Source organism: Pinus tabuliformis, chromosome 2_1 (assembly GCF_031772625.1).
Source record: "Pinus tabuliformis cultivar Carrire ecotype Pingquan chromosome 2_1, CPIR1, whole genome shotgun sequence".
NCBI classification, from domain to species: Eukaryota; Viridiplantae; Streptophyta; class Pinopsida; order Pinales; family Pinaceae; genus Pinus; species Pinus tabuliformis.
Window position 1 is genome coordinate 354,938,995 of NC_142299.1, and position 14,129 is coordinate 354,953,123.

Genomic DNA, 14,129 nt, shown 5'->3' on the forward strand with positions numbered 1-14,129 from the left:
GTAATCCAGATCAGACCACCGAAAACACCTTAAATCCGTGTGGCCTTTTTAAAAAAAATTCTTGACGTGAAATGGGTCACAGAGCAATTGATTGATGACTTTTGGAGGGCTAGTAAACCCTGAAATCTCTGTGGCCTTGAAAGAGAGAGCAGAAAAAACGAGACGATCAATCAAGAAATGATAATATGAGCCCAAATCCTAGCCGTCCAGGCTAGGTATGGGCTAGAAGTGCAAAAATTCAATTTCTCCCTTCAGATCTGCAAAAAATCAAACAAAACCCTAGAAGCTATATACAAAAAAAGGGTTAGATAAAATTTATTTACAAGAATAATCTACAATATTCACAATGGTTCATGGCTCTTATAAGTAGATCTATTTTAGTGCACAAATAAATTCAAATAGATGTTGGAAATAAATATTTATGGTGAGCAATAGCCAAAATCCTTGCAAATCAAATCATTAGATAAACCATGAAATTTAATTATATGGGCTCGTGAGGTTTCTTGACTTGAGAGTGGGTTTGTCTAGCTGAAGATTTCCTCGCTAAGTTACCGGAAACGTCTCTCACAAACCCCAGAAACACCGTTCAGTGATTCGGAAATGGCACAGAAATGTTTCAGTTCTTTGGAAATGCAGGATCCTAATTCTGGAGTGTTTCCGTTTGTTTGGAAACGCAAGATCCTATTTTTGAAATGTTTTGAGCATTTTTAAGGGTTTTGGATCTGTATCCAGAGTTTCTTGACTTGGATATGACATTGAAGGCCATGTCTCATATGATTTTGTTTGATGAGGAGGCACCAATAATTGCATCTTCAGGTGGACATGGCAACAATGCTCCCACTCATGGATAGGATCCAAATGATGATGTGAATCTTAGTTACATGGATGAAAACATATTTGATGATATGTAAAAGTAATTTATGATGATGTTTTAAACTTTTGAACAATGGACATTGAATACCATAATATGTCATATGATAGTAGACTGCCAGCCATACATACTTCAGTTTTGTAATTTGTACTATGTAGTGTGCATTTAGCATTATTAATTTTGGTGATGATGTTGATGATTGAAATTGGAAACATAAACTTGAGGATATGTTGAATGTTATAATAATCTATAATGATGATGACAATGTTTAAGCTAAATTGGTGATGATGATTTGTCTATGTGGAATTCATGATGATGATTATTTATTTTTAAATATAGAATCTAGATTCTATAAGATGAATGGTAATATGAAAGTTTTATTGTCATATGTATATATATGCCGTTTCCTTGCCATATCGTATCCTGATTTTTTGAAAATTTGCCGTATCCGTTTCAAACCGCGTTTCCATATCCGTTTCAGTGCAACTTAGCTTCCTCGTACACCTAAAATCATAATATGTGAAGTCTCTACACATTTAAAATCAGATTATTAGATCAATAGAGGCATAGATAACATAATAACCTTCAAAATCTAGAGATACCTACTAGATAGATCAAATTAACATGTTTTTCTAAAACGCATCAACTAATGCAAGATATCTGTTTAAATAGTTGATCCAACAAATGGCTAGAGAAATAATAATCTATAAAATTTATTCAGTAGAGTATTAATCACATGATCCAGAAAAATTACTACAAGAAAATGAAGAGGAACACCTTTAAGAGTAAACCCCAAAGGCTTTTGATTTATTGATAAAAAAGTATTACAACTAGCAAAGCTTGATTACAAAACTTTCGATGTCAAATGAGGAGGCAATAATTTCCTTATATAGAAGATGACTTGATCGCAGATAATAAAAACTACTTGATGATTGTTCCATGCCAAAAATAAATCCCGTCCCTTGATCTAGATGAAGAAATTCAAATTCCATGATAAACTCCTTTTTTCATGGTCCCAAAAATATTATTTTGAACTTTTTTCCTCAAAAAGTCACTTTTGACTTGATCTCCTTGGTCCATAAGTTTAATTTTTCTTAAAAAATTGATTTCTCCTTTGATGGAGGACCTTGAAAAATTAACTTATTTTGGACCCACGAATTTTCTGCAACCAATTGGACCCAGGAAATTGATTTTTTTGAAAAATAAATATTTTTTGGCCCCATTGAATTTTTCGTTGGTTTTTTTGCCTTGGAATTGAGTTTGTCAAATTTAATTCTTCCTCGTGGAATATCACCTTCAAAAATTTGTTTTTCCACTTGGAGAGAATTATTTTCTCTCATTTTTAATTTTTCGACTATTTTCTCGCTAATATTTTGGCCTTTTTTGCCAAAGAATGAAAAATAAAAATAACGAGGGGATAGACATAATTTCAACCCTCAAAAGATGTCTAAACACAAAGTTGAGGTGTATAGGTTCTAATTATGAGTACTTTACCCCCTTCAACTTTTATAAACATTTGATTTTACAATTTGCATCCAAATATTTAAAATTTCGACCACTTGGAAATTTTAATAATTAAAATACACACTTATACCTAACCAAATTTTGCAACACCGAAGAATGATCTAGTATGAAAATTTACATAGACTCTATAACACTAGGAATCACCTAAGACCTCATCAATGAGTTCCACCCTAGCTTTGGGGTATATCTGGGAGAAAAACTCTGCTAATTATTTGTTCCTAGGAACACAAATAATTAGGGAGGTTAAAAAACTCCCTAGAGTGAAACCCTTTGAGAAGAATCATATGCTTAGCTAGGTCTTGTTACAGGGCTTAATAGTCATACTGGAATCATTTTTACAATAAAGGCCCACAGGGCCGCAAAATTTGGATTACAATGATAATCTGAAAGCTGCATGATGAAGATGATTTTGAAAGTTTTTTATTTGCTAATATGTACTCTGCTTCTTGGGGTGTTGACGTAGCTGTGGTCAACACTACCCACATTTGTCTCTTGGTTTCCTTCCCTGATATGTGAGGAATTATATTATCCCTCGCACCATCCAAAGTTATGTAGTTTGCTTTCATATCCTTGGCCTTATGCTCAGCTGCAAGGTTCAGATATGAGGGAACCTGCATGCCTCTGCTCACTAAATCCTAGAGACCATTCATTTTCAAAATCTAGGTAATTCACTCCTTCCAAGTATTGAAATTTAATACCCCGTCCAACCTATCTTCGTATCTCAAACCGCTCAATGATACCATCTCCACAAATCAACCACAACCACAAAACCTAGCTACAAAATTTTAAGAAATAATTCTGTCACTGCAAAAAGGAAAAACTCCTTGTTGCAAATGCTCGTGATCTCAGATCTCTCTTTCAGTGTCTTCTAGACTCCTTTGATACCATGTTAAATTTCTAATACTAGCCCAGCAATTTAATTTATCCCCAACAATTTATTTATTTACCCAAATAATTACTAAATCAACGAAAAATAAAATCATTGGTATTTTAACTATTGGAAAATGTGTAACTAGGTTCGGTCTTCATAAATATGAAATGTACTTTTGATTCTTGTATATTGTAAAATGAAGAATAATAATATTATTATTTTTGGAGCATGGGTTTCATGCTCAAGGTCTTTTATTTTATAGGTCAAGCACCCATTGAGTGCTTCTAGGATTTGTCTTAGGTCAAGAAGTAAAAAGAGTCATTGTCATAAGTTGAAGACTTCATCGGGCACATTGTAACTTGTAAAGAAAATTATTTTTGTCATTAAAAGTGTCAGAAAACCCTTCAAGGCCAAGTTGGGGTGGCAGTTGGAAAGTCGGCCTATTTTGAGGAGCCACGTATACCTTGAGAATCCTATATAAAAGAGGGAACTCAACCTCCTTGAGACACATTCATCACTCGTTCAAGTAAAGGAGAAGAACAAGAAGGCAAGCGAAGAAGGAAGAGGATGAAGAAAGATGGTTTTTGGGCTAATTCTCTCTCACACGTGCGAAGAAGAGAAGCTAGGGTTTGCTGCTTCAAGGTCAAAATTCTCTATCTGTTGGAAGAGGATCAAATCTGCTAGAAGAAGGGGTCTACTAGGTCACCTACTAGCCCTAGACAAGGAAACAAGGCAAGCGAAGTTGTTGGGAGGCCTTGGAAGGCTAATTTCGCTCATACATGTGGATGCAGTAGGAGTTGCAGGGGGTCGAAAATTTCAAACCTATAGTAGGGGCATAAATTCTGAAGCTGGTCGTTGAAGTTGTGTTGCTGGAAGAGATCTGAATGGGTTTGACTTGGACATGGGAAGCACATCATTAAGAAAATGTTGGACATGGTCTTACAGGGTATTGGTCTTGGTTTAGAGGTCTTGGAATTCGTCAATTGAAGAATCTATAAGAAGAGGAGATTTTGTGGGATTTCCTATCAAGTGGAGAGGTTTTGGCCCTGGCTTGCAACCTACATTCTGTGTTCTTGTGTACTATGGTTCTTCTTGTTTTCGTACCTATTTCATGATATTCAAACATAATAATAAGTGAAGAAGCTAATAAAGTAAGAAAAAGTAAAAAGAGATCACAAGCAATTATCATAGAAAGAGAAATCATCTTAACTATTGCCCTATAGATTTCTCAACATCAACTTCTAGAATTAAATATATGCAGTGGAAATAAACAAAGAGATCAATCACACATTGCAAAATAAAATCACCCACAACAATTCTCCATCATTTCATTATCTGAAAAATATGGGTTTTTTGACCGACAAAGATACAAGGAAAAATACAAAACCTTGGAACCTATAATACGACTTCCTCGGACTGAATTTGGCCCAAGTTAACTCAACCTCAAGTAAATTAGCCCCCAGATGAAATCTACCTGGAGAACTCGACCCAACTACTCTGTCGACAACTCGACCTGTGCCCTCCTTGCATGCCACTGATGCGCACTAGGGAATACTCAACCCTCTAGCAACTTAGCCTCTTTCAAAATGAATTCAGTCTCCCTCTGGCAACTAGGCCCTACAATCTCCTCCTACTTGGCCCTCTTGGATTCGCACAAACCCACTCGCACTTCTCCTTCTCTGTGCATTGGTCGACTGAGCCACTCACACTTGGAGAAAATCGCTTTTTCTGAATAATGACTCGCTCACACAACTTGTGCTCTTCGTGTGTTTTCACCTCCTTGCTAGCCTTCCTTTATAATCTTCATTAGGTTGAAATCCCTAATTCCAATCTCGCTTCTAGAACCATCTTGGAGATCAATGATTGAGATTACTTATAAGTTACTTAATATTTAAATTATTTATCTTTAAAAGGTATCTCAATAGTCAACAATAATTAATTTACTTTAATTATTGTATTTTTCCCAAGTTCGACTTAGGAAAGAAGACATAGATCAGTAGAAGAGGCAAATAATGTCTTCCGCATGCTAAGACACAAATCCTCTGTAAAAGCCCTTTCAAGGCTACCACGCACACCAACAATTTTTTTCTCTAATGAAATGGATTCTCTAGCGTTTGCAAGAGATAAGGAATATAGAGACAAACCTCTAGTCTTAAAAGAAAATGCAATGTGGTTATAAAGATGACAAAGAGTATGTTGCAGGGAAAGTCATGTCTAGAGAAATATTGGACAAAAGCGTTGTATATACTAGTGTGGAAGGAAGTAGTACCTGAAGTAGTTTGTGTGTTGAATAGGAAGCCCTCAAGAGAAGCGAAAGATGTTAAACTTGAGGAGGCTTGGTCCGGAAGGAAATCGAAGGTAAGCCATTTCAAGATCTTTGGTTCTATTGCTCATATGGTAGTTTGGAAGAATGGATGATTATATTAGACGCCAGGTGTAGAACATTAGTGTATGAGGGCATACTGTATCTTTAATGTTTATGCTTTCAAAATTGTTTCAAGATTGGTCACTGAGATAAAAATGAATCTTTAATTTTCCCTCAAATAGTCTATCCTAGCATTCTAGCTTTTCTACTGTTGTGTATGTCATTCCATTTGTTATTGTTGCCTGTATGCATGTTAAAAAATTCCAAAGTGAAGATAAGGTTTTCAATGCACAGGCTTGGTGTTCATTATACTAATTACCGCAGACAAATATGAACAACAGCCAACAAAGATGCCAGGAATGTCCTATGTGTAATCCGAGCATTTTATAGGCATCAATTCTCTAGAAGTTTTGACTCTGATGAAGCCCACTGAAGAAAATATGGCTGTGATGTAGTATCTTGTAGAAGTTCCCATGTGCTATATTCTAAATGAGCCATTCACGAGGAGCCAGTATGAAACTTTCCAAGTAGTAGATTTCCTAGTATGATTATACCAGTGGCTCTCACAAGGTTGGAAATAGGTGGGATCTATGCGGCATACTGAGTTTAGGAGCTTCATTTAAGTTTTAAATTTTAATGTTAAGAGGTTCATGATGTTACATCTGAAAACAAGATGATATATTTATGTGATTCACATTTCTGCTTAATTTTCAATGTGCATGATTTTAGAGTTAATCGTTTGACTTCTTTTTGGTTTGGAAAGTTTTTGCACCTGTCTCTTTTTGGCTTATTGATGCAAACTAGTCATTCATTTATTCCCTTTTTGATATGGGGAAAGGAATATCAACATCTTGCTTACAGGCAGATTTATCAACTGGGCGTCAGTTTACATTGTTCCGAATCATCTAAGGTCTTCTGATTTTTCAATTTTCTTACAGCTAACATTTTGGCCTTAGTGATGCATACAAGTGTTTGTTTTATCCCCATTTTGGTATTGAAGAATGAAGTACGGTTTAGAGCCAGATTGCTCAACTCAGTTCTAGTTTGGTCATTCAGAATTTTTAAATCATGTGTAATGTGGCAGATTTCATATTTGTTACCACTACATGTGATGTTTGCAATTGCTTTCCCTCATTCTTCATGCATTTGTGCTGTCATCTTTCACAGCGATGCATTTGCTGTTATTAGTTGGAAAATTTTACGAGCTTTCTATTTGGTGAAACACTGATGTAAGATAATATCTGAATATATCTTGGTCTATAGTTGAAATATATTGGTTGTTTTCCTCAGGTACTACCTGCATTGAGGGAGAAACATGATGAGCTTTTGCTGAGAGAACTTGTAAAGCAATGGGGAAATTACAAAATAATGGTTCGGTGGCTTTCACGTTTCTTTAATTACTTGGATCGTTACTTCATTGCAAGGCGTTCTCTTCCTGCACTAAATGAAGTTAGTGTCATGTGCTTCCGTGATCTGGTAAACATCAGATGATACTTTGTGTAGAGTTCTCTCTGTTTATACCTTCTCTCTCTTCCTATGATTTTTCTCTTCTTCCAATGATTATAATAAACTTCAGATGACGATATCTTGGAATTAGGGTGGATATCCTGGCTCTTAGCAAATATAAAGGCGATAAACTATTTTTAAAATCAACCTTTTCACTTGTTTTGCAGGTTTACCAAGAAATTAAGAATAATGTAAGGGATGCTGTGATTACTCTGGTACGTTTTGTATTGCCTTGAAATGTCGAAAACTTTCTTTAGTTATTTGACCTATTGCTTTTTTTTTATTGCTTATGGTATATGACCTATTGTGCTTGTTATGTGGCAGGTTGATAGGGAACCTGAAGGAGAGCAAATTGATCGAGGTTTGCTGAAAAATGTTCTGGGAATCTTCGTGGAGATTGGGATGGGTAACATGGATGCTTATGAGAATGACTTTGAGTCAGCGATGTTGGATGGCATTGCTTCTTACTATTCTCGAAAAGCTGCATCATGGATTCTAGAGGATTCTTGTACGGATTATATGCTTAAGGTCAGTGGAGAAATAGGTGCTAGTGCTGTAGACATGTGTCAGAGTGTTGGTATCGAATGGATATTGGGTCTTTCAAGAAGCTAATGTATATCTCCTTTTTAACTACAGGCTGAAGAGTGTCTGAAACGAGTAAAAGAAAGAGCTTCCTATTATTTACATTCAAGCAGTGAACAAAAGTTGTTGGAAGTGAGTGTGTTAAAAATAATTTCTTTCCATTATCCAAAGTTCTTGCATTTAGCTTATTGTTGAAATAATTATTTTCGTTGTTTCTTTTACTCGGTGAAGTACATATATTCCACTACTTCAACCATCATGATTAACTCATCATACACACAATTTAAAGAACAGCTGAGATATTTGTTTTTTCTGTTGCTGGCTTTTGTTGCAGAAAGTAGAAAATGAGCTACTTTCCCAGTACGAGAGTCAACTTCTAGAGAAGGAGCTTCCAGGGTGCCATGCCTTGCTAAGAGATGAAAAGGTGCCATGGCATTTTCATTTGATTATTGCTGTGTTGTTGGGGATTCTGAACCTGTTTTTTCAAAATAATTCCTTAGTCAAAAAGCTGATTTCCTGATTTAACTTTTTGTACAGGTAGATGATCTTTCAAGGATGTATAGGTTGTTTTGTAGGATACGTAAAGGCTTGGAACCTTTGGCTCAAGTTTTCAAACAGGTTGACACCAATTGGTGCATATTGATTGAAAATATCCTAGATCAGCTACTTCCACTTGGCAGGCAAAGGGTTTTGTTTTTTAACTTACCTCCCCTTATTCAAACTACTTTCTGTCATTGCAGCATGTTACTGGTGAGGGTACATCATTAGTCAAGCATGCGGAAGATGCAGCAAGCAATAAAAAGGTAATTTTGATTTACAAGTTGGATGTGTCTTAAGGTTTTATTGGTTTATGGGGTATGTCGTGATGGTTAAATTAACTATTAGTTATATCTGTTTGAGCAGATATGGCCTGTTTCTTTATATTCTACAAAATATAATAGCTTACATTTCCAGCATTTAGTGGCCTGTCTGATATCTGTATTACTTTGAGTTGTTCTTCAGGCAGAAAATAAGGTTGGTGCAGAAGAAAGGGTACAATCTTATTTGTAACTTTATTTATCTGCGATTCCTTCTACTTTGTAGGCTTAATCTCTTTCCATTTGAATGTTTTGATAATGAAGGTAAATTTATGACGTTATGTATTATTGGGGGTTACTTGGCATATTGTTATAATTTGGCAGATGATGACCAAACATGATATGCTGAACATTGCACAAAGACATTAGCCTTTGTGGAGATGATAGATCCTGAGCTTGCAATTTCTTTAACTAACATGGTTGATTTTCAGGCATTTGTGAGGAAAGTTATTGAATTGCATGACAAGTACTTGCAATATGTGAACGAGTGTTTTATGAACCACTCCCTTTTCCATAAGGTAGGTTGAAGGAAATATTGTTTATCATGCCTTTTTTTTGTCAAAATACAGTGCATTGGGAAACACTCCCTATGGATGTTAACTCTATTTGCAGGCACTGAAGGAAGCATTTGGGGTATTTTGTAACAAGGAAGTTACAGGAAAAAGGATTGCAGAATTATTGGTTACATTTTTTGACAACATCTTGAAAAAGGGTGGTAGTGAAAAATTAAATGATGAATATACCCTCGAAGAGGTGTGCATTACTTTGATTTGGATGTTGCAGACTTTGCAGGTGGCAATTTGATTTGAGTTAGTGATCTGATGGTTAAATACTGCTACAGGTAGTCAAGCTTCTTCCATATGTTAGTGATGAAGATTTATTTGCAGAATTTTACAGGTAAAATTCCTTCCACTTTTTATAAAGTGAAGGAAATATTTTGCAATCATAAAATTCATGCTGCTTTCTGTAATATGAAATTTATTTTCTTGTTTGAATTTATTTTTTAAGCTGCATGTAGGGAACAGTATGCACAGAAACAATATCAGTAAAACATGTTTCAGATGCTCGAAGATTGATTCATGACGTTATTTAGGGGTTTTCTTGTAAGTGATTACAGTTATACTTAAGTTAGTTTAGCTCAAGCCTGGGCTCAGTGCCCAATTTGGAAATTAGCACAAACAACTCTAGTGGAAAGTCGTAGGTGGAACCTTCAACTACTCGAATTAAGGTAGTAAAATTACTATGCCAAACAATATCTGTTGGAAACAATAATTAATACTGAAGAGAGGGGGTGGGGTGAATCAGTATTAAGGCAATTTTAATTTTAATGGCAATTTATATTTTCATTTAATCCTGGCAATCATTCGTGTGAGCCATCAACAATATATCATGTAGCAGCAATATGAATCAACACATGAACAAACAGAAACAACATGAACAACAGAGATTTAACGTGGAACCACCAATGTTGTTTGTTATGATGTAAATCTAAAGCTACTAAGATACCTCATATGTTTGTGAGCAGCCAATCAGAGGAGGCCCCAACCCCCCTCAAACAGCAAGCACTAACTTGCCTAGAGGCACCAACCTCTATTAATTGCAGGCACACTCCCACTACAGCCAAGAGTTCTACTATTTCATACAATTTTCAAATTGAGAACTTAGGCCTACCGCTGCATCTTGAAACATGTGATCTGATCTGTCTCTCTGCAGCTCCCTCTGCTTGCAACAACATTGAACTTACACATCCTCTGCTGGATTTACCAATGCTGCTCTGCTCTCTCGCTGTCAACACAGCCTCTAACTGCACTCGTCCCTCTGTTCTTCTCAGCAACACACATAATGGCTCTATCAGCAGGCCTCCGTATTCTTAACACTTCATCAGTCCACTATCTGCACTCTGTCCTTGTACAGTTTGCATATCAGCTAAACTTGGCTCCCTCTTCTTCACTAGCATCCTTGGTCTCACTCAACAGCTTCTTCACTCAGAAAATCAGCCATTGCTGCATTCCAACCACCTGTTACACTCTGCATTCTAGTGTTTTGTTCTCCTATGATACACATGGATCGATGCAGGGACTCATGTCTGCATTGTTAGTTTATGTAGCTTGGACAGATGTTCTAGTCTCAGATGGTGTCCATGAGGCTAAGGAACACAGTGGATTAATTTTCTCCAATACCCGGAAAACATTTCCAAGGAAATTAATTTAAGTAGATTAATTAATCAGTTTATTACTTTTCCAAGTCTAACTTAGGGAAATGGCTTAATTAATCAGGATTAATTGAGTTAAATTGATTTTTCTCTGGTGACTTCTAAACAAGTCACGTGATGTGGTCGAGATGATATTAGCCATCGATTGAGATTAGTTCGTGGTTATTAGTTGATCAATGAGAGATTATAAGAGGAAATCGATGGGCATTTAGAGAACATATTAAAGATACAAATTTGCAGTGAGAGCAAGGGCACAGTGATAGCTTGTGGACCCCAAGCAGCGAGGAGTCAGCGGTGATTTAGTAGAATATTTTCAGAGATAATTTTTTCATCAGTTTCTTCCAGTTTCTGAGATCCAGAGGGAGAAAATTGCCAGTTTGACTTGTCTGCAGGAGGCCGTGATTTTTTTGTTGTGCAAGGGTTTCTGGAGGCCGAGCTTGCATTTGCAGGTGTGGGAGAAAGAGGCAGTTTTTGAGCACGATTTTATCCAGGGAAGGACGAGAGGTAAGGCCGAGATTAGTTGCTGGAGGAGGTTGAGTTTTCCAGAGGCTGTAAGGTCGAATTTCGTTTAGCCAGGGTAACACATGTGAGGTCGTACGCCCTTGCAGAGGGAGGCCGAGTTCCTTCCAGGTATTTTTATACCACTAGGGAAAATAATTTACAGGAGCGTTGCCAATTTACTGCAAGCACTTGTAAAATTTCAATCCCAAATTTTGCTAAAGAAGAATAATAAAAACCCTCATCTGCAGCACTGGTTTTCCCTTCGGTGTTCATTATTTTATGTGTGTGCAATATTTTCTCAGTTCATGTGGTTTATCTATTTTTCGTGAATTTGCAATAGTGTTTTATTCGGTGTTTGTCGCATATAAATTGCAAAAGACAAATAATATTTACAGATAGGTGAATAATAACTAGTGACTGCAACAATATCAAAATCTCACATGCATCACATAGAGCTTGTTGTCCTCCAGCGGGGTATAAGTGGTTATGGCTCACCATTCTCCCGTTTCGTCCCGTTTGTCAGTAACTGAAACTGAATTAATTCAAAGAATGGGATTTAGTGTGGTTTACCTTACCATGGACTAGTCTCGATTACCACCACTGTAATTAGCTTACAAGACTGTCTGTGCTGTTGCATTATCCACTCATACAATGATCGCTCTTGTTCCATATTCCTCATTCTCATTCTTCGTGGCATGAAGGCTACTCCATTATGGCTTGCAGTGCTTTAGTATGGCACCCATTCATAGAACATAGCTTGTTAGGGAAGGAATTCATAATGAAGGCCACCAACTTCATCTACTTCCTTTAAGGCTCTGTACCATTGCATGCTACACCTGAAGTCCACTGTGCTTCTTATCTATCGTTTAAAGAGTGTTGTGCCCATGCTCGTTGACTGTAGATTGAAGTCCACACACAGATTGTCATAGAGTCGAGTCCTTGCATATCGTGGTCCTTGCGGTTTCATTACATTGTTCAATTCACTGTCAACAACGTTTGATTCAAACTATGGAACACGTTAACATTGCCCCTTTGGCACATGTGTCTTGGTGCTATGAGCTTGAACAAACAATTGGAGGCGCTTTACTTTCATGCAAGACTAAGCTCCCACGCCCTTAAGATTTGGCTTCATATGTCTGCGGAGCTAGAACCAATTATAATCAAGGTTGTTGATCGGCTAAGACTCTCGCACCCTTATCATGTGAACAAACACTTTATTATGCCCAAAGTGTTGTTCAAATGTGTAAACCAATAAAACACAAAAACATTCCCAAACACATCCATGGGCACGATCTTCGATACCTTGATGGACTAGAACTAGACGACAATATCTATGTTTCTCGGCCTTTTTCATTACCAACCACCGAGGTGTGCTTTCCAAACACGCCAAGGCGAGACAACAATATTTCATGGCACGAAACAAGAATGGTTCTGTCTCTTGTTGGTCTTCCCACAACGCTTCCTCTCTTGAGTTTTTTTACTTGGCCAATTTTGATTATACGTGAAAACTTTACCAAACTAACCCCCTTGGTTTAGTCTACAAGAATATGCCACATTAGCTGCTGTCATCATGTTGATGTCATTTAAGCCATATGGCCTCTCTTGGTGGTGCCACGTGTCACCCAGAAACATGCCACTTGGATACCTGAAAACTTCAAATCAGCATGCCACGTATTACTTGCCTGAGGTGACACATCACCTTGTGTTGATTTCATTCTACCATGCTTTCACCTTTACTGGGGGGGGAGGGTCCCAAGCCTTGGTTTTCTATCGAATTCCTTTTGTGAAATTTTCAAGGTCAGTATGCCAATTTTAGAGTAAAGTGCCTCTACTCATTCCCAACCAAATCTCTATCTATCGGGCTCTTGGTCTTGGCTTTTTACACTTACGACCTCCACGAAATAGCTCTGATATGAAAAAGGTCGGGATGCCAATGTTTATGGCACTCTACGAACTCCATTCTTGTTTATCAGGCTCTCAGACCATGGGTCCACACCACCGATACACTTTTGCTTCAATATGCAAAGGGTCGGGATGCCAATATTTACGACAATTGACAGACTACATTCTCGTCTATCGAGCTTGCCCAACTGGGCGAGATGATTATGCTGCTGAAAGTTTATTCACCAATTCATCGGGCGACTTGGATTAAAACACATGTCCCCTTGTATGCCCGAAATGTTAACAAGGGGGGTTTGCTATTTGTCACTTAGCGGATGATTAACCTCGTGCAACTTCAACACCGTGCGCTCACGGTAAATGTAGATCAATTGTTCATTACACAAATGAGTGGCCATGATCAAAATGCGGTCTGCCTCGTGCGCTCACGGTAAATGTAGATCAATTTTTCATTACACAAATGAGTGGCCATGATCAAAATGCGGATTGCCTCGTGTGCTCGAAAGTTAACAAGGGGGGTGGGGAGGGGGGAGGGGGGGGGGTTGTTTGCTATTTCGCTACATGCGAAACCAAAACTTGCCATCAAATGGAACCTTGCCCCTTAAACAGTCCAACTATGAACCTTGATAACTTTCGATCCTAGGGGTCTTTTTTAGAGTGCCATATACCATCGGAAAGTTTTTTCCAGGCCTTATCTATCTAAGCATTTTGCAAGAGCAATTGAGCTGATATCGTGGGGCAGAAATGCTTTCAAAGTTAAATCCTCCATTCTTGACCTTGGCATTAGCTAGGAAGCAACCTCTAGTAATTAGAGTCTTAATATTTTGAGGCCTCTTCACACAACCTGTTACTATGATGGTTCTCGACTAAAGACTACAACTACCAGAACACTCCCCCTTATGTCTTGGTAATAACTACATTAGCCAACATGCTCAATCAAT

The 14,129-nt window shown here is 37.4% G+C and overlaps 1 protein-coding gene across 1 annotated transcript in view; it reads left to right on the plus strand.

The window, feature by feature from the left end:
• LOC149200328 (cullin-1-like) overlaps window positions 1-14,129 on the plus strand; it is a 121,330-nt gene that overhangs the window by 66,631 nt on the left and 40,570 nt on the right. The window contains exons 4-13 of the mRNA XM_089402656.1: window positions 6,922-7,107; window positions 7,305-7,352; window positions 7,462-7,665; window positions 7,774-7,851; window positions 8,054-8,143; window positions 8,257-8,337; window positions 8,460-8,522; window positions 8,972-9,094; window positions 9,189-9,329; window positions 9,418-9,473. Coding sequence (XP_089258782.1) covers window positions 6,922-7,107; window positions 7,305-7,352; window positions 7,462-7,665; window positions 7,774-7,851; window positions 8,054-8,143; window positions 8,257-8,337; window positions 8,460-8,522; window positions 8,972-9,094; window positions 9,189-9,329; window positions 9,418-9,473 — 1,070 coding nt within the window. The remainder of the gene's footprint in view (window positions 1-6,921; window positions 7,108-7,304; window positions 7,353-7,461; window positions 7,666-7,773; window positions 7,852-8,053; window positions 8,144-8,256; window positions 8,338-8,459; window positions 8,523-8,971; window positions 9,095-9,188; window positions 9,330-9,417; window positions 9,474-14,129) is intronic.